Below are 22097 nucleotides of genomic sequence, written 5' to 3'. Positions count from 1 at the left end.
AATTCAGATGCTTAATTTCTGTCAAAACAGAACCCACTGAAATTACCTCCATCCATTTCTTGTACTCAACTTGCCTTGTCATCTGAAAGTCCACACAACAAAGAGGGGAGGGAATCAGAGGAAACTGGAGGAAGATGAAGGATGCTGGATTTGGAAGACTTTTCTGACCTGTTCCAGCCTACCTGGGAACAGCCATGCAAGCAAAGAATGAAATCAGCCCGTTTTAGACATGCTGAAAGCACCCATCTCCAGCTAACGCTATCTCAGCTTTCTCACATTTCTTCACCACGCTGGTGCTAAACTTCACCAGTGTACTCTGACCTTTATGAGCTGTTTCACTACGGTGTCACAATCAACACCACTTGCACCACACTTACCCAGACAGAAAAAAAAAATCCAACAGGTTATGAAAATAAAGCTGTTTAACGCTACTGAGTAAATAGCAAGAGATAACGTAACATTACAGAAACGCTTGTGTAAGGTGCTGCTGCTGCTGAAACCCTCACTTTCAGTTCTTGGGAGCCCAGCGTCGGTTGCAAGCATTAATACAGGATTTGTGGGGTACAGTATGTCTAACGCAACAGCTTAATGGAAGAATTAACATGTTTTAAAAAAGCAATGCCCTTTGTGGAAAGAAAAAAAATACATAAACACATGTTAAAAGGCTAAACTACATCTAGCATAAAATTAAAGCAACTTAAGGCATTAGAGCCCCTGCTATGTCTACGTGCTTTGGGGAAGGAGGCAACCCACAGACGGCACTGGTTGTCCGTCAATCCGGAAAAGGGTCAACACTTTGAACAAGATAGCATCTATTTTAATAGCAAAAGCAGGCTGCTAGAGGATTGAATCTTGAGATAGTTACTTTCAATTAAATAAAAATAAAACTGCCTACAAATAGTTATGTGTGGAATCCAGCAAACCCCACCGGCAGCCCGCCTGCCAAGCCCGCAGGCAGAGTTATGGCAGGAGGAAGGGATGCCTTCCTGCCTGTACTCACACTTTTGGCAATTCCGCATTTGTTTAAGGGTGTTTTGCAGATCTAACATTAACGAAACCTTCGGTTGTACCCATTAGAGGTTTGCATTTTCATAGTACAAACTTTTTAAAAATCCTTTTTATACAGTGTCTTTAAGTAGATCTTTTGGAATTTACAAGATAAATACTGGTAATTTGATTCTTATCTTCTTCAAATCCAATTCTAAGCCAATTCTGTGTAAAGGACACTAATTATAGCCTGCAGGGAAAGAAAAGGTAACCTATCAGTGAGAATACACTTGAAACATTTAAAAGGGTATGGGACATGGAAAAGTTAAATAGATTTCAAATCTGCTCTTGCAAGAACAATAATTTCTTACGTGAGAATTTTTCTCTGCACCATTTCTGCTCCCTAGCATGTATTTTTTTGTGATCATCTCAGTGCTGCACTGAAAATAATTGCAGTCAGTTTTGCATCTAGTTTGCTAGCACTTTGTTTGCAGATCTTAAGACTGTCCAATCTTTCTGAGAGCAAAGCTAAGAAGAGATAACAATAAGAACAATCAGATCTTTATGCAAAGACAGATGCATTAATTTTTACCCCTATTTGCACTCCTCAGAAAAATAGTCTTAAATGAGGTACTGTTTTGTTTTAAAGATAATATTTTTTCAGAGCTATTGCTCTAGCAATATGTGCAACATTTCAGACAAATGTTTACAGCATGGGGGATAGAAAACCGCTACTATGCAATTGCAAGGTAATGTTTTACCCTGGTTGCTGCTCTGTAACGAACAGCCCCGTACAACGCAAACAGACATCTTCAACCAGCCCAAGGAGGAATGCTTTGTGGTTACAACGCTGGATTGAACCGAACACACCTAAATTCAACCCTGTGAACACACCTAAATTCAACCCCATGCTGCTCTGCCTTTTTTTTTCTGGTGACATTGTACTTCTCACCATATAGTGTAATATTTTCAAAAGTTCTGGATACCCCAGGAAGGACAGCCCAAATACATCCCCCAGATAGCCAAACCCTGTTATAGGGAGACGGGGAGAAGCTTCACATGAATGAGTGACTGTGAGGCAAAGCATGAAAAAATCTTGGGTATAAATGAGCAGTCAGGTCATGCAATCAATACTCGTGGCACCCAAGTATTTGGACAAAAAACAAAGCATGAGTCCTCGAACTTCATCAGGGAAAGATGATTTTTTTCTGAAAGGTGCACAAGCCCTTGCTGGGTGTGAATTAGGGACTGCCGCAGAGCAGCGCTGAGCAGCGAGGTGGGGGAGACCCCGCCAGCAGCCGCTGCACAGCATCCTTTGACTGTTACGGCACCTATAAAATAATAAAAGCCCTGCTCCACGGCGCGGGGCCAGGATGTGGAAGATGATGCAGGAAGAATCAAAGGGCCTTGGCAATCCAAACAGAGCGGCGTTTAACCACTCTGCGGGCCGTAACTGCTGGAGCCCAGCCTCACACCATCACATGAGGTCCCATCCCGAGCTTCACGGGACTGGAGCTGCTTCATGCCTGACCTGGCCCACACGGGGCATGAAAGGTGACAAAATTGAAAATAAAAGTACAGAGGCCTGCAGCAAAACCAGGGCTGAAGCGCTGGAGATGCCACCCAAGGAGGTGGCCGTCAGCGTCACCACCACCTCGCAGGGACACCACTGACTGTGAAAGGGGCAGGAAGAGCCCGACCGCCACGGCAGCTGCTCAAACAGCTCTAAAAACATGCCTTTTTTTTTCCCCAAATCATGTAGGCAAACATTTTCTGTCACTCTGCTTCCATGATTCAGCAATTCAAGCCTAAGAAATAAGAAGTGTGGTAATCCACATATTTGTGTGGAATAATGGTAAATTCATGCCTTCAATGACTTATGAGAGCTATGCTATTGAGAAAAGACAGTTCCCCTTTCTCATGTTGAAGGAAAAATACAGTTATTTAAAAATGGCAAAAGAATCAGCTCATTAGCTAATAACAGGGAAAAAAAAATCCTACCCCAGGAAAATGGAGTGGCTGAAGCAAGAACTAAGCCAACATACATTTAAATAAAAGCAACCACGTACAACACACAGCCAGCCCCAAACCGCAATTCCCGTTGAACAGAGGAGACACCTTAAACACGAAGCCCTGCATCAGCCCCACACCATCACCACTGCCACCCAGAGCAATTCCCCAAGCCCTGCATGGCCCTGGAGGGGCAGACGACAGCACCAGGCTCTGACCTGCCCGCCCCGAGGTGGTGCTGCCCCAAAAGCCAGCAGCTGACACAGGACCCGCATGAGCTCTGGGGACACCTCGCTGGGTCCAGCTGCTCTTTGGCTACTGGTTTTTGCCTGGCCTCTTGTTCTGTCACTCGCAGGGATCCCAACGCTGGCTGCCTGCAGGGTGAGTGGCAGCAGCACGGGCACCGGCACGGCCACCGTGTGCTGCAGCTGAACGCGAGGCCAGCCTGGGCTTACCATCAGCAGCTCCTGTTTGAGGAGATTCAGCTCCAGAAGCGACGTTTAACCAAAACCTGCCCTGCTTCCAGGCCTCCATCTAATGCCACTTTCCGCTTTTAAAATATCTGTATTCAAGAGGAGGGCTGGGGGGGGGGAATTGGCGCTGTCCAGGCATTTTGTTCGATTCTTTTCAGTGCAGCTCCATCACAACGTAGCAGGTACTTTCCAAAGGCAAATTTATTTAAAGAGTGAGGAGATGCCAGCCACGGCCTAATTTATCGCAGAGCTAATGGACAGAAAAGCAGCCAAAAAAGACAACGCTCCTCCAATGGCCCATCCATAAGAGATCCCGACATCCCTGGCACTGCACCAGCCCCTTCCCCGCAGTCCCGGCACCGTGCAGGACAGGAGCCTGCTGGCTCTGCTCTCACACCCACCGGGGACTGGACCCACACAGCCGAGTGCCGTGGAGCTGTGTCGGGCCCTGCGGGCAGGTGCTGGCAGCGGAGCAGACATTTAACAGCTGACTTCACACACGGTGGGAAACGCACGGGGCCATGCACACTGAAGATGCAAAAAAAAACCAAAAAACCAAAAAACAATCCACTCATAGCCTACATGAGAGAAATTTCAGCAAGCCAGGACCAACAGCAGGGCACACTGCGCCTGCAAGACACAGCCCTGCTCTATAAACACAATACAACGTGGGTGTTTTTGTTTTTTAATTTTGGCAGGAAGAAAGTCTCCATTACTTGCTGTAGGTCAGTGATTCTTATCTGTCCCCACCAACTGCATTTGTGGGTAGCACTAAACATCCAAGCAAACGAAGGAGGGGGGGGGGGGGAGGAGAGAAAAACAAACTGCATTTGCCTCTTGTCCTTGGCCCACGTTACCTGACCATTGTCACGAGGCGAGCAAACAGGCTGCGGTGCATTAATACCTACGGCTGCACAATGAGGCATTGTGTGCGCTTTTTATGACCCCCTCTCTGACACACGTATCAGTATCGGGAAGCTCGCCACGCACGGCAGCTCCATTCACTTAGCAACAAAGGTGCTAATTAGGGAGCTGTTTTCCACCTCCAGCGGGTGGAGGATGCTGCGCAGCTGCCCGTGGCGGGGCTGGGCAGTGCCCGTCCTCCCAGCGGTCCCCCTCAACCACATCCTGCACCGAGATGCAGCTCTCAGCTGGGCAGGTCCCCCTTCGAAACACGAGGTCGGGGCAGGAGCCAGCTCCAGAGCTGGCCACGGCTGCTGGCCACTGCCCCCAGCCTTGCTTGCACGGAGCACAGCACCCCTGGAGCTCTCTCCCCATGCACGGGGCAAGCCCACAGCAACTCTCACCCCACTAAATAATGCATTGGCCAGCCCTAATTAACGCAAGGGAAGGATGATATACATTTCTTTGTTGCTTTAAGTTACATTTGGTTAGACGCTGAGGGAAGAGCCGCCTCTAGCTAAAGGGTCAGATAAGCCAAAAATCAATACCAGTGACTGCCTCTGCATCCTTAAATCCCGCGCCCCTGCCCCAGTGCTGGGCAGGGCCGGGGCAGCCCCACGCTGCTGACTCAGTGCGGGTTTGGGTTGGGAGCCAGGGGTGCCCCAGTTCCCACCAGGCCGTGACCGCACTGCCCCTGCCCGAGGAGCCACCCTTCCCTCCGCCCCAGAAAACACAAGGCACAGAAACCCCAGCAATCAGCGAGAAACCACCCTTCACCCGAGTTCAAATGAACCAAAATGCCTGGGGACAGCATGTCAAAATGAGAACTCCCCCCCCCATCCCGGCCCCCTGCTCTTGAAAGCAGAAAGAGGCAGGGACCCAGGAAGCAAAACGAGGTTTCTGCTTAAAAAATAACAGCAAGTTTTTGCTTATTTCCCCACGGGAGAGGTTTTGATCCAAGTTAAAAATTTCCTGGAAAAGATCCCTTTGGGAGGGAAGCGGGGCTCCTGCTGGCTGTACAGCCCAGGGCCGGGCTCCCGGCACCACGGGTGGCAGCAAAGCCTCCGTCACCGGCTCCTGCTGCTCCCTGGCAGCACCCCAGAAGCTCACACCGCCACGCAGCAACGTGGCTTTGTGCACCACCAGCCCCCCTAGCAGCCACGTGGCCCCTCTCCTTCGCAGAAGTGCTGTCTTGTGCCTCCTCTCGGCACTTTGGATATATTCTAAGAAAAGGAGGAAGGAAGAAAGAAAAGAGGAAGTCACCGCGTTACTGGTAAAAATAGCAAGAGAGCCAAATAGAAAGGTAAAGAGGGTTTGGGTTCTGAACGCTTCAGCTTTTCGCAGAAAAGGGCCAGGGGGACGGAGAACCTGCACCGCTGCCTGCGACGTGCCGGGGGGCGCGAGGGGCGGCGGCGAGCAGACCACCAGGCAGCGGCACACAACGCCTGCTGCCTTATCACACAGCCCTGTGCGGCGACCGCAGCCCGTGCCCAGCCCGAGATAAGATACCCAGCACCAACACGAGCTGCTCCGTGCCACCAGCAGCAAGCTGTGCGGCTTGGCACAGTGGCCAGCCTCCACGGGCGATCTGTGAGCCATTTGGAGGTGAGGGCTCGTGGCGTGCCTTTGCTTTGAATGCCGTCTTTTGACACCGATAGCCAATGCTGAAGGCTGGAAGGGGAGCACGACCAAGCAGCTCGCATCGTGAGATCTGCCACCAGATCAAAGGCTGTCAGCTGCGGCCATGCATGGCGTGGGGTTGTCCCTCTGCCCTGGCACGGCGCCTGCTACGAATCTGCCCTGCACCAAGCATCTCCTCTCTGCAAGGATGCTGAGGGAACCCAACTCGCAGGCTTTGCACAGGTTTTTCCCCCGTTTACCAGAACAGATGCACAATCAGAGCACCTCTTGCAAGACCATTGGTAAACCCAAGCACATTAATGCTGTAATGAGAAAACAGAGGAGGGAATTCAGAAACCACATTCCCAAATTTGTAACTTGCAACAGGTGAGAGCATCAGGTATCAACAGTGACACCGGACTGATGCTCATCAGCTTCGCATTCATCCCACACTAGGGCAGCCCTGGAAAGCAAGGCAAGACTCACGAGGTCATCACCTTGCCCACTTCCACGCCAGAGCAAGTCCCAGCAAACCCATGAGAAGCCTTAGCCCAGCCGACTGAAAGCCAACGGTACGGAGTAAAATCTGGAAAGCCAGCAGCTGTCCTGAAAGCCTTGCACTTTCACATGTGCACGCTTCCAAGAAGTCTGTGTGGGTTTTCGTTGAATTTTTTTAACGTGTGGTATGCGCTGTGGTTAAATCTAATTTCTTAGATTCATAATGTTCACAGGTTTACTCTGTACACTACAAAATTAGTACAACCTGTCCTTAAATACCATAATAAAAAACACGTAGTAAGCACTTTGCCTTTACTTATGTCATCAATGGTTTCAAGGAGGATGAATCACACTTCCTCCTTAACACTCCTTTCTAATATGATTTACTATAAATAATGCACAGAGAAAAGAATGAGGGAAGGTGACAAAGGGCAAAGCACACTGAGTCCACTGCCAGCACGGTGTCCCCAGGCCTGGTGGCAAGAGCATAAAAACAATTTCAACAGTAGCACTGGATACGCAAACAGAGCACACATGCTGTTACAGTACAGTGTGTACACACAGATCTTAAAGTCATGAGAGGCAGTAGTTATGTATTTTTATGTGTGTGTATATATATATATTCTAATTAACACAAAGGAAATGAGGCTGTACATTTTAGAATGCCTGGAGAAATTACAAATCAACGCAAGTCCTCACCAAGTCAATGGGAAAACGTGATTTTAGCCTTCCCAGGGCCCGCAGCCCTGCAGTGGGAAGGACGAGCTCCCGGGACAGGGTGCCCCATGGCAGCTGGGAACCACACGGGCGTTTTGGTGGCAGGTCGCTTTCTGCTCGCTGCAAACCCCTCTGTGTCTGCTAGCACAACAGCACGGCCGGCAAGGGCCTGCGTGCCTGCCTTGGCACCGGCTCCAGCCGCTTACTTGCTCTCCTTCCGTCCTTCTGAGTAAGCAGGTAATGGAAATGCCCTGGTGTTTGGGGTTTCAGGGTTTTTTAGTTTCTTTCTGTTTTTCCACTCCTTCGATTTCTGCCTGCTTTGTAGGTCACACGCAGGAGCAGAGGCGCCCTGCTCCTACCACACCGCGCCGCCCGGTGTCACCCCATGCGCAGCCGGTGCCCCAGGGTGCCCCGTGGAGCCCCCACAGCCCCTCCTGGGCAGCTCTGCCCAGCCTGGCCACCGCATGTCCCCCCCCCCAGCACCCATCTGGGCGTGAAACCCGCGCTCATCAAGCAACCTGGTCCTTGTGCAGGGCTGAGCAGAGCGTGGGGTTATCGGCTGAGCTGATACACAGACAAACAACATCTCCCGTGCTGACACAGGTAACAAAGCGCTGCGTTTAGCAGGGATTTATTGCAAGCAGTTCTAGTTGCACTAAATAGACATTATGCCACTTTTGCCTAAATAGAGAAATATTTTCTAAATTGCATATTGCAGGCTTGTTTATTAAACAACTTGCCAATAAAACAGCAACAAGATTACGAAGGTCAATGGAAAACTAAACTAGCACAGTGGGACATGTATCCAGCCATAATCTACTTAAAATCAGTTAAGAACACTACAGCGAAAATGATACAGACTGCACTGGCTGCCATCCAGAGCACACAGGCTGGGCCTGACAGGATCAGTCCTACCACCCTTCTCTGCACCCCGGTTTTATTCAAACTGCCCTCACACCACTCTTCAGGTAGAAAGTGACAGAGCTGGTGGATGTTCTCAAAGAAAAGAAAAAGAAATTGTATCTTGATCTGAGAAAGCTAGTGGTCAAGCAGCAGTTATTATCCCCGTAGAGGTATCTGTTACTCTGCACATAAGCTGCGGAAGTTATCCAAAACGTTGCCAATGCAAACTAGTGCTCAAAAATGATGACAACCCTTTCAGAAATACTTCAGTGTAAAGATTATCCGGGGTGAATAAATAAGCAGCGTTTCTGAATGCCCCAAACAGGTCTTTACAATCAGGCTCAAGCCTCAGAATCGAAATAGGTGTCACAAATCAACGGAAAGTACTCGAGCTCACAAGCCCAAATTCGAGGTATCTAAACCTTCCACACTCAGACTGTGCCTGCCTTATTTGCATTCGCTCAGTCAAAATGATGCACAAAGCTTTCTGTATTCCTCCTGTGACGCGAATCCTTCTGTCTTAATTTCTTGTACATTCACATCCCCTGTGTTTCACTGCCTATCTGTCCAAAGGATATTTTTCAATTCCTGGTCTTTGCTGTAGCTGGAGAGAAAACAAACCTCCAGAAAGAGCAGCGAGACCTGTGATGTTCAGCCTTCAAACGAGCACTTCAAACGAGAACACCACAGCCGGTAACGCTGCATGAAATGAGGCCAGCCTGCGGACTCTGCACCTCTCGCATGTTTAACTTTTTCTGGTCAGCCATACAAAACCAAAAAAACAAAACAAAAACAAAAACCAACATCAGCGGCGCTTGCAGCCTGATCATGCCTAGCGGAGGCAGCACCCAAAAGAGCAGCTTTTTGGCTCAAAGCGAGCGGCAGTGTTTTGCTAGCACTCATGCGCGCAGGGCTGTGATCGCTTATCGGCCGTGTGGTTTGCACAGACCGTGATGCACGTTTGAAAATCTTGCTCGAAGGCGATTTCTCTAAGGCGCCTGTGTGCACCCTCTGCCGCAGCCACGCTTCCTCAATTCGAAAAGTAATTCTGGCCAGCAGGACGGATATTTGGGAGATGACACGGCGCTGCTCGAAGCCCCGCAGAGGAGGCAGCAGGACGCTGCGCTGGGCTTTGTTGCAGGAGAAAAGGCTGAGGAGCGGGGACAGACATTCAAACCCCAGCCCACGCATCTGGACACTGCCTCGCCTGCTAAGGTAAAGGCGGGACTGATGCCAAACGAAGAATTAAACCTACTATAAAGCACTTAGCTGCCTAACACCAGGCCAGAGAAAAAAATTGCAAGAAGAATGACACAATCCAGGGCTGCCCAGAAAGAAAGAATGAATGGAATAGGCTAATTTACACAGGAAGTGAGCACTTACCAGACCCTTCATCCTAACACACAAAACCCTCTGCCATATCTGGAAGCAATTACACCCAGTTAACATGATCTGCCTGCCACTAAAATTAACTGCAAACAGAAATATTTTTCACTTTTGCAACAGGAGATGCCATGGCCCCGTGTTTGGCTGCCGGGAAATATTTAGTAATTACTCATTTAAAGTCTCTCTTGAAGCTGTCAAGGGGGGGAAAAAAAAAAGAAGTAGAAGAAAATTCTTGCTAATTATGAGCAAAAAGGAAAATGCAGATCATTTTACTATACAGAAGAAAAACAGATATATGCAGCAGGGTAAGGAAACAGCCGATACCGTGTAGAAGCAGATAAGGCTGCACAGATACCCCGCTGCAAACTGCCTGTGCTGCCTTGCAGCATTTCTGCGCATGAAGGGGAAGAAAAGATTTGATCCTGTCACCCCTGAAACAGCACATTCTCTCTCAGGATTCCTCTATGAAATCAATAAGTGCCATTTTAACAAATACCACTTCGCAAGTTATAACAAGAACTGAAAGGAGTCCATAACGCTTATTGAGCTGCCGTAGATGATCTTAAGTGAAAAGCACGCTCTCAGGAAAAAAAAAATAACAACCAGACAAGCGGCGCTGAGCTCAGGTTGGGCGACAGGCAGCATCCCCAGCCCCACGCACATCGCTCACGTGGAAACCCCTCTGCTGCCCCTGCCTTACAGAAGCCATGAGGCAAACACAGGTAAAAAGAGGACACGCAAACCTTCACCATTGAAGCAAGAGGAGGAAAAAATGAGGAGCGGGTTCCCTCCCCACCTCCCCGAGGAGCCACCACACACGTCAGCCCCGCGCAGGTTCCTGGCTCCCCGGCATCATCGCCACTGCGAGCCTGGGCAGGCAGCCAGAGAGCTGCAAAAACCATCACCGGGCAAGGGGAAAACCAAACTCGTTCTTTTCTGATTGGAATTTCAGACTTCTGCTTTAAAAGGGATCTCCACACCACCAAAAAGATGCGTGATAATTGACTGAATAATACCGAAGCCAAAGAGAGCTGTTCCACCTCCATGCTTCGAGCCATGTATGGAAATGGTTAAGTCCCCCACCGAATAAATCAAAAGTTCAAGGCTGCAACATACCACAATGTATTCCCTCTTTCCTTATGACAAGAACCAGAGAAAGCCCGAAATCCCAAGCATCCTGCGCGGGGTCTCGGCTGGCACTCACAGGTTACACGCTCGGGGTCAGCGCCGCGGACCTTGGCTGCAACATTCATTTCCTGAGCGGGGCAAGTCCCCCTGCCCATAAAGCTAATAAGAGCTTCCTCGCATGGCAGACCCGCACTGACAGAGCTACTTGTCAGCGGCCACGCAGTGGGGGAACGCTGGTTTCCATTAACCGGTTATGATGCCAGGTGCCACTAATAAGGCCCATCAGCAAGAAACAAGAGCTGCCAAGTTGTCTTCAAACTCTGGAAATAATCATGGGCAGAGTTTGGGGGGCTGCTGCTTTTTTTTTTTTTTATTATTATTATTTATTCCTTTTTTTTTTTTTAAAAGTTTCTATTGCAGCCAAGCTTGGTGCAACACAAATTGCTGAACGCTTAAAATAAAATAAAAAACAACTACTGTATCAGGCTACCAAAATTAACACTAATAACATCTCACAAAGCACTTGGGATCTGATTTATCACGTTTATTGCTTTAATGGTATACTGCATCTGTTTCTCACTGTGACATGTTGAGCAGTGCCAATGTGCCTAATGGCATTAGTATTACAATGCTCAGCTAATCCACTCGAAGACAAATGGAGGTGAGGGTGGCAGAGAAGGAGCCAAAAGCAGTACCATTTCCCTATGCAGCTACTTAAGATTTGCTACGGTGCTAATGCTGCAGCTCCACGCAGACAGATCAACAAGCTACCCGCCACAGGAATTGACCTGCCAGCCATCACACGCCGCAGGCAGCCCGTGGCAAGTGGTGTTTTTCCTTCACGGCAGGGTTTGGGGTTGCCACCAGTGCTGGCTCCCAGGCCCCTGGGCACAGGGGAGAGCATTTATTTAGCCCACGAGCTGCGGCCCCAGCTATGCACCCAAGCAGCAGCCAACAGGCCCTTTCAAACCCATGTATTCAGTGAGGTTTGTTCTGGTTTGCTGCACAACATCAAGTAGCTCAAGACTTGCATCCGTATTTTCAGAAGGGCTCATGCGTTTTGGGGACCTAGGTGGTGGCAGACCCCGCTTTGCAAGGCGCTGAGCTCAGCTTCCTGCTGGCACCACACGCTCTTGCAAAAATCAGACGTGGAGATTTGAAGAGAGGCTTCCCAAGGTAGACGCTAACAAAAGCTTCCACCGAGGCAGATTTAAGGATGGCAAGAACAAGAAGAACCTTCCAGCCAAAGCCACTCTAAGTATTTCATCTGGTGCCAGTCCCAACCTGTCTCATGACAATGTTCGCACAGAGCACTTTCATTTTTCAGCCAGGCATCTCCATGTCGCAGAAAGACGCATAAAAAGCTGCCAGAGCACAGCACTAAGGTGATTCTTCAGACAGGACCATGGGTTTGGATGCTTTGCCCTTCAAATCCTTCCATGGTGGAGGAGAAGGATGACACACCAAAGGAAAAAGGGAGCACCGTGCCACTCGTGGGCTTCACTGAATCACAACTCCACCTACAGCTTTCTCGGCAGCTTTCGACATTAAAAATAAAAACAAAACAAAGCACGCGTTTTTTGAAGTTTTAATGCATTTAACTTCATGATGAAAAAATCACTCCAGACTCAGGCAGCAGCTCAGCACAACCCTCGCTTCAGAACTCGAGATTTTTCTTCATACAAACAAACCGGAAAAGGGCCACTGAACTATAGCTTTTTTGTCTGCAATTAGAGGCGACAATCAATACTAACATTAGATTAAGTTTGAACTTTACTGAACCTAGAAGGAAATCTTCTATAAAAAAAAAAAAATTAAAGAGTCACCGACTCAATACACACTCAATTAGTCAAAATCATAAGCTCGGTAAGAAGAAAAACGGATCGCCAAGTGGCTGACAGCTTCCCAACCGCGGCGCTTCGGCAGGGACCCAAAGACCATGGCCAGTGGGTGCAGAGGCTCGTGCCACGAGGCCCCTGCACTGCAGCAGGAGGTGGGGGGGCCCTAACCCGTGGCCCCCCCTCGCTCCGAGCAGGGAGCAGCGGGTGGGTGGGTGCTCACCCAGGTGCCCACCCAGTGCCCGAGCCTGGGCACTCCCCAGAGCTCGGCGGAGAGGCTGCTTCACGCTCTGCTGTCTGTTTTCCTCTGCGCACACATTTCCCATACTAATGAAGAAGGGAGCAACACTCAGAAGGCTCCGAGACTACAAACATATATATTTATACATATATAGGCATGTGTGTGTGTAAACAAACACACACGCCATATGCATTCACTCACTCGTGGAACGTAAACAGACACTGTACATGTTGGGATCCTCTTGGCTCATTAAGTGCACTCCTTACAGAAAGAGTGGTTTGGTCTCTTACTCTCGCTGCTGGGGCTTGCTGGCACTCAGAAGCCATCAGGCTGAGAAGTCGAGCACCCCGTGGTGCCAGCAGCACTGGAGGTGCCCTTCCCGAGCAGCCGCCTTCGCCACGCTTGCTCAGATCACTTGAGAGGCTTGAAAGCATGGGTCTTGAACAAAACTAAGCACACAAAACCACAGAGGGGGATAAGCAGAAACACTCCTTCAGCCAGGGACGCCCTGCTGCCAAAGCCTTGGCTCTGCCTGGAGCAGTGCTGGGGGAGCACACCTGGGTGGCATCCTGGGCAAGCAGAGCAAAGCAAGGGAGGTCCGGCTGCAGCCACAGCTGGGAACGAGGATGCTCCTGGCACCTCCGTGCTCAGGGCTGGGCAAAATTGCCCCAACAGATGCACAACAGGAATGGGTCAACCAAAGCAGTGACTCCACGGGTGACGCTGTGGTCCCTCCAGCATCTCCTGACCCTGACGCAAACCCACAGCTGGCCTCCCCTCGAGCGATGGGTTTTTAAGTGACAGCCGCAGAACCAGAGCCTCAACACAGGCTGCAGGTGATCTCCCCAGAGCCCTCCCCACCAGGCTCTGGATCCACCAGTCTGGGTGGCAGCAGATGCTGGCTCAGGCTGTTGAGACCCGCAGTTTTCTACAGGTCGCTGCCAAGGGAGGCCATCCCAGACCACTGCACCCAGCCCCATCCCACAGCGGGTTCAGGAGCGAGGAGGAGGCAGCATGGTGCAGCTGCCACCACCAGCAGAGCTGCTCCAGCAGAGCGTTATAGAGCCCGGTAGAGTGTGGATGCTGTTTAACAGCTCCATAAATACAATAGGATCCCACAAATCCTCTCGAAATGGTAATTTTCACCATGTATTAGAAAGCAAACACTATAAAAAAGCCACATGAGACCTTGTCTACACACAAACTGCCTTGGATTTAGGCTTCTTTTTTTTTTTAAAGTTCATTTGACTGTTGCCCAATACCTTTCAACGTGGACCGTCTTACAAATCAGTTTAAAAACAGCTCAAAGGATTTGGATTGCTCTGAAAAGTTTATCAGCACAAGGTGATTGCACATACATACAGCCTGAAAGTAAGAACACACAAACGAAGTTTGGCACCGGCTTAAACAATCGGCTTCAAGGCTATGTCTTTAGCAAACCAAGACCTCATCAGAGCGCAACGCATATCGGAGTTCTTGATAAAGATCGTGAATAACGAAGAAATAAGCTACAATTGTAGCTACAGTTGTCAAAATGAACCCTCCAAACACAGGAAGGCGGCTTGAGATGCACGCTCCTTCCTTCAGCAGGCCGGGCTGCTCTCCCTCATCTCCAAATCCTGCCTCGGGGGGAGACCACGGAGCAGCGGCAGGAGCAGCCCCGGCGGCACAATCTCAGACCCTCTCACAGCCTGTCTGAGATGTTTCAGCAGCACACGCAGGGGCATCAGTTGCTACTCTCACCCTCGGGGGGAGAAAGGAGGATGCTGGAGACTATGGCAGAAAGCCACGTTAAAATTCTCACTGAGTGTTCACTGCAGCTCTCCCTCGGTGACGTTCTGCCTGCATCACCCTACGGCAAGCACGGCCACGTCTCTGGCCAGGGAAAAAGCTTTGGGCACGCAGGATTTGCCCCCCTGCATGGTTAGCAAACACAACCCCCAGCTCTGCCACTCGCAATACAGGGGAACAAAGCAGGAACCTTCTGCACGGGTGCACAAAGCAGGAGGGACCCGCCTGAGCTGGGAGGGGTGCTGTCAGCGGGGTCTGCACGGCAGCACACGCAGCGGCTCCGAGTCACTGGCTACGCCGAGACGTGATGCTGAGAGCTGACAAACCTCCGCAGGGCTGAGAGCTGTGGCGTGGCCGCTGCCACCCTGCAGCCGAGAGGCAGTGGCTGAGTCGTGGCTGCTGCCCTGAGGCCCAGCGCTGGCCGTGGGTCACCCCACAGCGTGCGGGGTGGCCGCTGCAGGCAGCGAGCGTGCGGGCAGGACCAGATGCTGCCAGCAGCTCCCACGGGCACCGACACCATCCCTGTGCGTGCACGGCCTCAGCAGCACATTATGCACATCAGGACTAATTAACTTGTTGATTCATTAAAATTCTGAGAAGATGCTCAGTTCGGGCACTTCAGGGACGCTGCCGGGAGCTCTGGCAGCATTTATCCCAGCCTCGCTGCGGGGCTGCCGCACCAGCCGGCACCGCCGTCCCCAGGCAGGGCTGCGGCCACGCTTCCAGCCAGCGCCGTGCTGCACCCGCTGAGGCAGGGCCAGTGCCAGGGGCTTCACCCACACAGAGCAGCACTGGTTTCAGTGCACAGCCACCGTGCCCCTACCCCTGGCTGAAGCTGAGAGCGAGTTCTGGTCCCACAAGCGGGAGGCAGTAAGCAGGGGAGCTCTGAACGCACGTGCCGACAGCAGCCCACATGCTACTGCCCCGCAGCAGCTCCCCGAGGTGCGGGGATTGGTGCAAGCACCACGGTCCCCCCAAAAAAGCAGACCTGCAGCCACCCCAGCTGAAGGTTAAATGCTGAACCCCTCGCTGCAGGGACGGACTCGCGGGTCTGTCGCACCGCAAGTCCTCCGGGCTCACCCCAGCGACACAACAATCCCAGCCTGACCTACATGTTACTTTGGGCAAAGTGCAAATATTTCATGACCCGGGAGGCTGAGCAGCATCACAAAGACGGTGTAAAACTGCAGGATTAGCAAGCCGCAAAACCCAGCAATCCCAAACGTCATCGTCATAGTGGGATATGAGAACCCAGTAGGAATCTCTTCCCTGCAGAAACAAGCCCTGCACAGAGGCACCGGCTACTTGCACAGGAGGCTCTCGGCAGAGGGTGAGACGGAGCTGCCTGACCCCACGGTGTGCTGTCTGCAGGCAGCTGTATGCACACAGATCCTTAAACTCAAACAGCAGCAACCCTAAGATGCTCTGCAGACCCCAGCCAGGGAAACCAGGGGGGCTTGTGCTTGCAAGAAACACCCATACCTCAAGCCTCTCCTGGGCTACGCTCCCCATCCAGCACTTGCTGGAAGGAAGCTTCTGGTATAGCTGCCAGCCCTGAAAAAGTTACAACAGCTGACCCTGCACACCAGGCTGGTAGCGGGCGTGCTGCTCCACATCCCATTTTGGGGACGCAGCAGGAACTTTGCACCAGCCCTTTGCACCGGGGTGCGTGACACCCAGTCAAAAATCAAAATCCGCTATCAGGATCATGCCCAACCGTTACATTTGCCTCAAGAATAAAACACAGTAAGAAACAACGTGGTTTTAAACGGCGTGTAACACCCCAACGATAGCGAAACAAGCAACCGAGGACACGCGGTGCTGGATGCTGCGAAGACTCACCTGTGCTGTTCGACGGTCTCGTTGTCCGGCAGCTCTGCCCCACACACGCTGCACTGCTCGCCCACAGCTCTGCTCTCCGTTTTCATGCCAGCTGCCAACTCCCCGAGCTTACTGAACAGCTCCCTCTGAATAAAGCCTTGGGGCAGGAGCCCTCCGTAAGCGCTGAAGTCCATGGACACGGCAAGGGCTGGCTGCATGTGAAGGGCGGATGGCATGGAGGGTGGCATGCCGAGCATAGAGTCAGTTTTGTGGTTTGGTAGCACGGAGTAGACACCCAGGGGTTTCTCGCTCGCGGCTGTGGACTGCTCCGGCCCCAGTGGCAGCCCCTGGCCAGCCTCGGGAGGCTGCTCTGTGCTCTCATCGCGGACATAGTGCAGTTCACGGGCACTCGTGATAACGCTGCTGCGGGTCGGGGTGCCAGGGCCCTCCTTGCTCTTGTCATCAGCCTTCTCCCCACTGGAAGTGCTGGACTCTGCCGTCTGGGGGCTCTCATGGCTGGAGGCATCTTCCACCTGCATCACTTCAGTTTTGACTTCAGCAAGGCCAGGGTGGCGGCCGCTGGTGGCGTGCGAGTCCTCGGGGGCGTTCTGCTGCAAGGCGCCTTGCAGCAGCGACTGCCCGATGGTCATCAGGCTGTCCACCGCCGCCTTGGTGGGGCTCATGGCAGAGAGGCTGAAGGAAGTGGAGACGGACGGGCTTTGCTCCACCATGGTTCCTGGCACGCTCTGACCGGCCACGCTGGCGTAGCCGCTCTCCTCGCTGGAATGCTTGGAGATGAACAGACCCTTGATGTACCTCGATTTCCTGTCCTCCTCTTCCTCGGCACCTCCGTCCGTCATGGTGACTTCGGCATCGTTTTCGTCGGATGCCTGGATGGTCTCCAAGATCTTCAGGCACTGCTCTTCTAGATACTCTATTTCTAGAATCTCAGCTGCGTAGAGCAGGTCATCCAAGTCTTCAACCTTTGCCTGGAGGGTGGCAGTGTAAGCATACTCCAGTATCTGCTGGAAAGTCTTTGGTGAAAGGAAGTCCAGGGTGTAATGCTGACTGTTGCGGTGGAAGAGGATCTCAAACATTTTACTAGTGCAAGCCAACACTGTCCTGTGAGCATGGAACTCCTGGCTGTCCACCATAATGACCACGTCGCACAGCGTCCCCGCCAGGCGCATCTGGTTGGCTTTGTGCAGCAGCCCCGTGGGGTGGCAGGGGTTCTGGAGCTGTATCATGCCCATCTTAGTCAAATCCATAGCGATCCCGAGGTCCACTCATCAGGGTGCCTTGTCGTCGCTCAAATCTGGGACCAGCTTTGTGTGCCGACTATCTGCGAAAACAAAAGACAGAGGGGGGGGGAGAGGAGAGAGAAAAAAAAAAAAAAAAAAAAAAAAGAGGAGGGACGGGGGAGGAGAGAAGGAGAAGGAGGTTAGCCGGAGCTCGGCGGCGAGTCACGATGCACCGAAAAGTTTGTGCGCTCCGCTCGGGGCCGGCGGCACGGACGGGGCCGCCCCGGGATGCCGAGGAGCCGCAACCCCGCCGCTGCTGCCCGGGGAGGAAGGCGACAGCCTCGGGTGCGCATCGCCGGTGCGCGGAGCCGCCGGCAGCAGCCACCGAGGCGCACGGCTCGGCACGGCTCAGCCCGGCTCGGCTCGGCACAGCGGGCAGCGCCGGCCGCCCCGTCCCGCCCGGGGCGCTCCGGTGCCGCGAGTTTCGGCTGCGCAGCTCCGCAGGGCATCAAATATTCATCAGGTGCACGGCAGCAGCCGCCGCGCAGCGCCGCGCCGCGAGTCCTCGGCGGCCGCCACGGGCACGGCACCGGCACCGACCCCCGGCACCGGAGCGCGGCGGGGAGCGGCGAGCGCCGGAGGAGCCGCGGCGGCGGCGGGGAGCGCGGGGCGGGGGTGAGGAGGTGGAAAAGAGGAGGAGGAGGAGGAGGAGAGGGAGGAAGATGCCGGGGGAGCCCCGCGCCCGCCCGCCCGCTGCCCGCACTCACGGCGGCCGGCGGCTGCTCCGGCAGTTCGCACTGCCCGCTCTCATCGCCGCCGCCGCCGCTCGCCGCGCCGCGCAGCAAATCACCGCGGCGCCGGCCCACGGGCCGCCCCGCGCCCACGTCAGGCCGCCCCCACCCCCGACGCCGCCGCCCGCACCATCTTGACTGCTGGCGCCGCCGCCCCCCCGGCCCCGCCCCGGCCCGCCCCGACGGGGGCCCCGCGCATCCTCCGCGGCCCCGCTCGCCGCTCCGCGGGCGCCGCCGCCCGCTCCCTCGGGGCCGCCGGGGCCCGGCCCCAACGCGGGGCCGCTCCGCCCGGGGGGGCCGCCTTGCAACGGGGGCGACCCGGTGCCCGGCGGCGACCCGGGGGGCTCGGGCGAGCCCGGCGCGGGGCCGCGGCTGCTGGACAGCGCTTGGCTCCGCCGGCCCTGCCAACAACAAACATGGAGGAGCCGGCGGCCGCGGGGAGCCAATGAACCGGAGCCGGCGGCGGCGAGCAGCGCCGACCCCCGGGGGCTGCCCCGGCACGCTGCGGCGGAGATGGGGAGGGGGGCACCGGCCGGCCGCCCCGCCGAGCCCAGCCCGGCCCCGGGCGCAGCCGCTCCCGGAGCTGGCGAGCTCGCAGCGCTGCGCTGCGGGCGGGGGCTGCCCGCCCCCCGACGGCCCCGCGGGGCCGCCTCCCCCCCCCAGCCGGGACCCGCACCCACCCGCGGCCGGCCGCCGGGGAATCCCCGCCTCGGGGCAAAGCGCTCGGAACAAAAGCACGCCCGAGGAAACGGCCCCGCGCCCGCCGCGCCCGAAATCTCCTCCGTTAATAAACTGCGCGCTGTGCAAGCCCGGCCCCTCGGCAGCGAGCGCTAAAGGAGATTAATGCCTGGGCTGAATCGGAGAGGTGGGGACGGCAACAAAAAGACGAGCCGGGGGCTCGGCGCCAGCTCTCGGCTGCGCGCACACCGGGCCGGGGCTCGGGGCTCGGTCCCCGCCGCCGCCTGCCCCGAGCGGCCGCTCCCCGTGCCCGAGGCGCGGCACCGCGAGCTGGGCAGCGATTTTCCTCGGCAGGGAAAGAAAAGGGACGGGGAGAGAAAGGGAACGGGGCCGAGAACCGGCAGCAGCCCCGGAATAGCGGCGGGGCACAAGGCTCCGGCAGAGCGCGGCCGCGGAGCGCCCCGCACCGACGGCGGCTCCCGGCGGGGACCCCCCGGCCCGGCCCGCTCCCGAAGCCCCCGCTCCCCCCCGGCAGAGGAGGGAGACCCTCGGCGGGCGGCAAGGCGCAGGGAGCGGGGGCCACGGTGTTGTCAGCTAAAATAACAAATAAGGACGGTATTAGCACAAAGATACCCTTGGGGTAAAGCAGCGCAAATGTAATCTAAGGAGAACGTTACAGGGAAGTGTGTTTATAATTATAATGGGATTTAATGTACTTTGGGACCAGATGATAGCAGTCATTTAACAGGAACAGCCTAATAACAGAGGCCTTACAATGAAAGGAGATGGTGCTCAGGTTATTAGATACATATTATGATGCAACATTCGCAGTACTAAAGGATAAGGCATCAGCTACCCCGACTTTTGGGGGGCTGTAACTCTGCCCTTTTAATCGGCAGAAAGCTAAAATCGGGAGTGCAGGCAGCCAGCATGAGTACAATATGCTTTTTCTTTTTTAATTGCTTGAGACTACCCACATTCCCCCCCTCCACTTTTAAATCAAAATGACTGAAAGGGGGGGAAATAGCAAGATGATGTGGTTTCAGGTGTTTGTTTACCCTCCTCTAACTTTTAAAAGGCTTGATTTCAGGACTGAAATTTTGCAGACAGTTAGGGGTATGTTTTTAGTGTAGCTTGCATGAAATTAAGCTGCATGAGTCCCATTAGCAATAATGGAAATCCCACGGCTAAATTCCCAGGCAGCATCCTGAAAATTAACCCCCCAGTCCTTCCAGTGAACTGGTGCATTGCACTTTTTGTTGCTCTTTTAATATATATAGTAAAAACTACTGGGTTGTTTAAGAGACTGGTTTCCTACAGCTCCTTTTATCAAAAAGTGCTGGACTGCCGACCCTCAGAGTGGAAATCCTGCACTTCACCACCACGGAGGTGCACCGTAGGTAATGGCACACCTCAGTCCCTCTCAGGCTTCACACCGTGCTGCAGCGTTTGCTGTGGAGGCTCCCAGAGACCAGAGGGAGATCGAGCCCCCTGTTGGACCATGGGCTCAAATAACAGAAACACAGATGCCCTCCCATCTTGGAGGAGCCTGCAGTTCAAGCCACAGTGAATAACCCAACCAACTTCCCAGCAGCCGTATGTATTCTTTTTTTGCCACCTGCACTGCAATAGCACACATCTGGGCACTACACAAGCACTGCAAGAGAGATGAGCCTCTTTCCAAAATGCTTGCATTTGCCAAACATGAGCCTGAAACCAGGAGCTAAGCAGAAGCTTGGCCCCTGTGGGGACTGAGTTTACCATCCCCGATGCCTGGGAAAAGCTCTCTTTTAAACCCATTGTGGTGTTACAGGCATTGTGCTGATGTCTTTGGAGACCTTCCTGGAAAGTGGAGGCTGTGAATTTGAAGGCTGTTTTCTTTTAGAGATGAAAGGCAAAGCATCACGCAAGAGCTAGTTAGACAACTCTCACCAGAACATCTTTCTACAAATCACATTTGTCAGCCAAAACCAAATCAACCCCCTTCACTCGGGGATTTCTTTCCTCACCCACTTCTGTTGCAGAACCGACTGAATGAAAATAAATGCTGAAAACCCCGAGTCCTCCCCAAACCGCAGTGCAGGTCTCTCTTCCTACCACTTCAGTCAAGGCATGCTGAGTCTGTTGGCACACAGGACGCTACTGAAATGTGACTTGCTCTGTTTGCCTGGGCTGTTTCAGTGATGAGATGAGCCAGGCAGCTGAACTCATACTTGTGCAAGTTGTCCAGCTCCAGTAACAGCTTCAGCCCGTGTGCTATGATCTGTTCACACGGCAAGAGCAGACTCACGCCCTGCTCCATCACCCCCTCACGTATTGTCCAAATGCTTTGCTGCCAGGGTTGTACTTTTCTACTGCCCTTCCACACACAGCTGTGTATGTGCACACAAAGCAACTACCTGCACCTTACAGGGCAAGTCCAACACACTTTTATTTGTTCCACAAGCTTTTTGCAATGCAGTGACTCAGAGCATCTTTGAGAATCCCAGCAGAAACAGCTTGTTCCCTCTGAAAGCTCCCACATTAGGGGGATTTATGCTGTTTCCTTCCACACTCTTACAGTTCTCTACACACCTGTGCTCAAAGAGCAGGTAAAGCCCTTGCTAGCGAGGAGACGGAGACATCATAAAATGCATAAACCCAGAAAAAGCCCCAAAGCCTTGTCCATGACCTTAAACAGCACCAAATTTTCTCACAGCAATGCCCCCACACGCTACCTAGAAAAAATACTACAAAAAACAAACAAACAAAAAAACATGAAATCCTATACGATCTTCACCAAAACACCTGTGACTCCCCCTTATATCAAGGGGCTGAATCCAGAAAAGGACAGGACCAATTTGGATGCATTCACAAGTCAAACAGGAGAAGCAGAAGTTACCACTTGCCTGAGTGTCCCAAGCCCTGGAGGACAGAAGGAAAGCCCTCTCCCAGGCTGCTGGGGCAAAGCTGCAGCCTCCAGGCAAGCTGCAAGCCCAGCACCCAGTGGCACCACGAGCAGGAGCTGCCCCAGCAGCTGTGCAGGGCAGGAACAAGGCAGAGCAGCACCTGCAGCCTCCTCCCACCCCCAG

At 53.3% G+C, this 22097-nt stretch overlaps 1 protein-coding gene across 5 annotated transcripts in view; it reads right to left on the bottom strand.

Annotated features, from left to right (window-relative positions):
- Positions 1 to 22097, bottom strand: part of ZBTB16 (zinc finger and BTB domain containing 16) — a 91390-nt gene extending 69293 nt beyond the window's left edge. Inside the window, exons 1-2 of one of the 5 annotated variants that reach the window (XM_068659378.1) lie at positions 21915 to 22097; positions 16338 to 17654 (exon numbers count right to left, since the gene is read on the bottom strand). In XM_068659378.1, coding sequence (XP_068515479.1) covers positions 16338 to 17584 — 1247 coding nt within the window. In that variant the 5' untranslated portion in view covers positions 17585 to 17654; positions 21915 to 22097. Of the gene's footprint in view, positions 1 to 16337; positions 17659 to 18324; positions 18709 to 19028; positions 19145 to 21914 lie in introns of those variants that run through there. The other 4 variants (XM_068659379.1, XM_068659380.1, XM_068659377.1 and 1 more) reach the window with 4 other exon arrangements.

The sequence above is a fragment of the Anas acuta genome, chromosome 23 (assembly GCF_963932015.1).
Source record: "Anas acuta chromosome 23, bAnaAcu1.1, whole genome shotgun sequence".
Lineage (NCBI taxonomy): Eukaryota > Metazoa > Chordata > Aves > Anseriformes > Anatidae > Anas > Anas acuta.
Note: the sequence above shows the minus strand (reverse complement) of the source record. Positions and strands in the feature narration are given on the sequence as shown.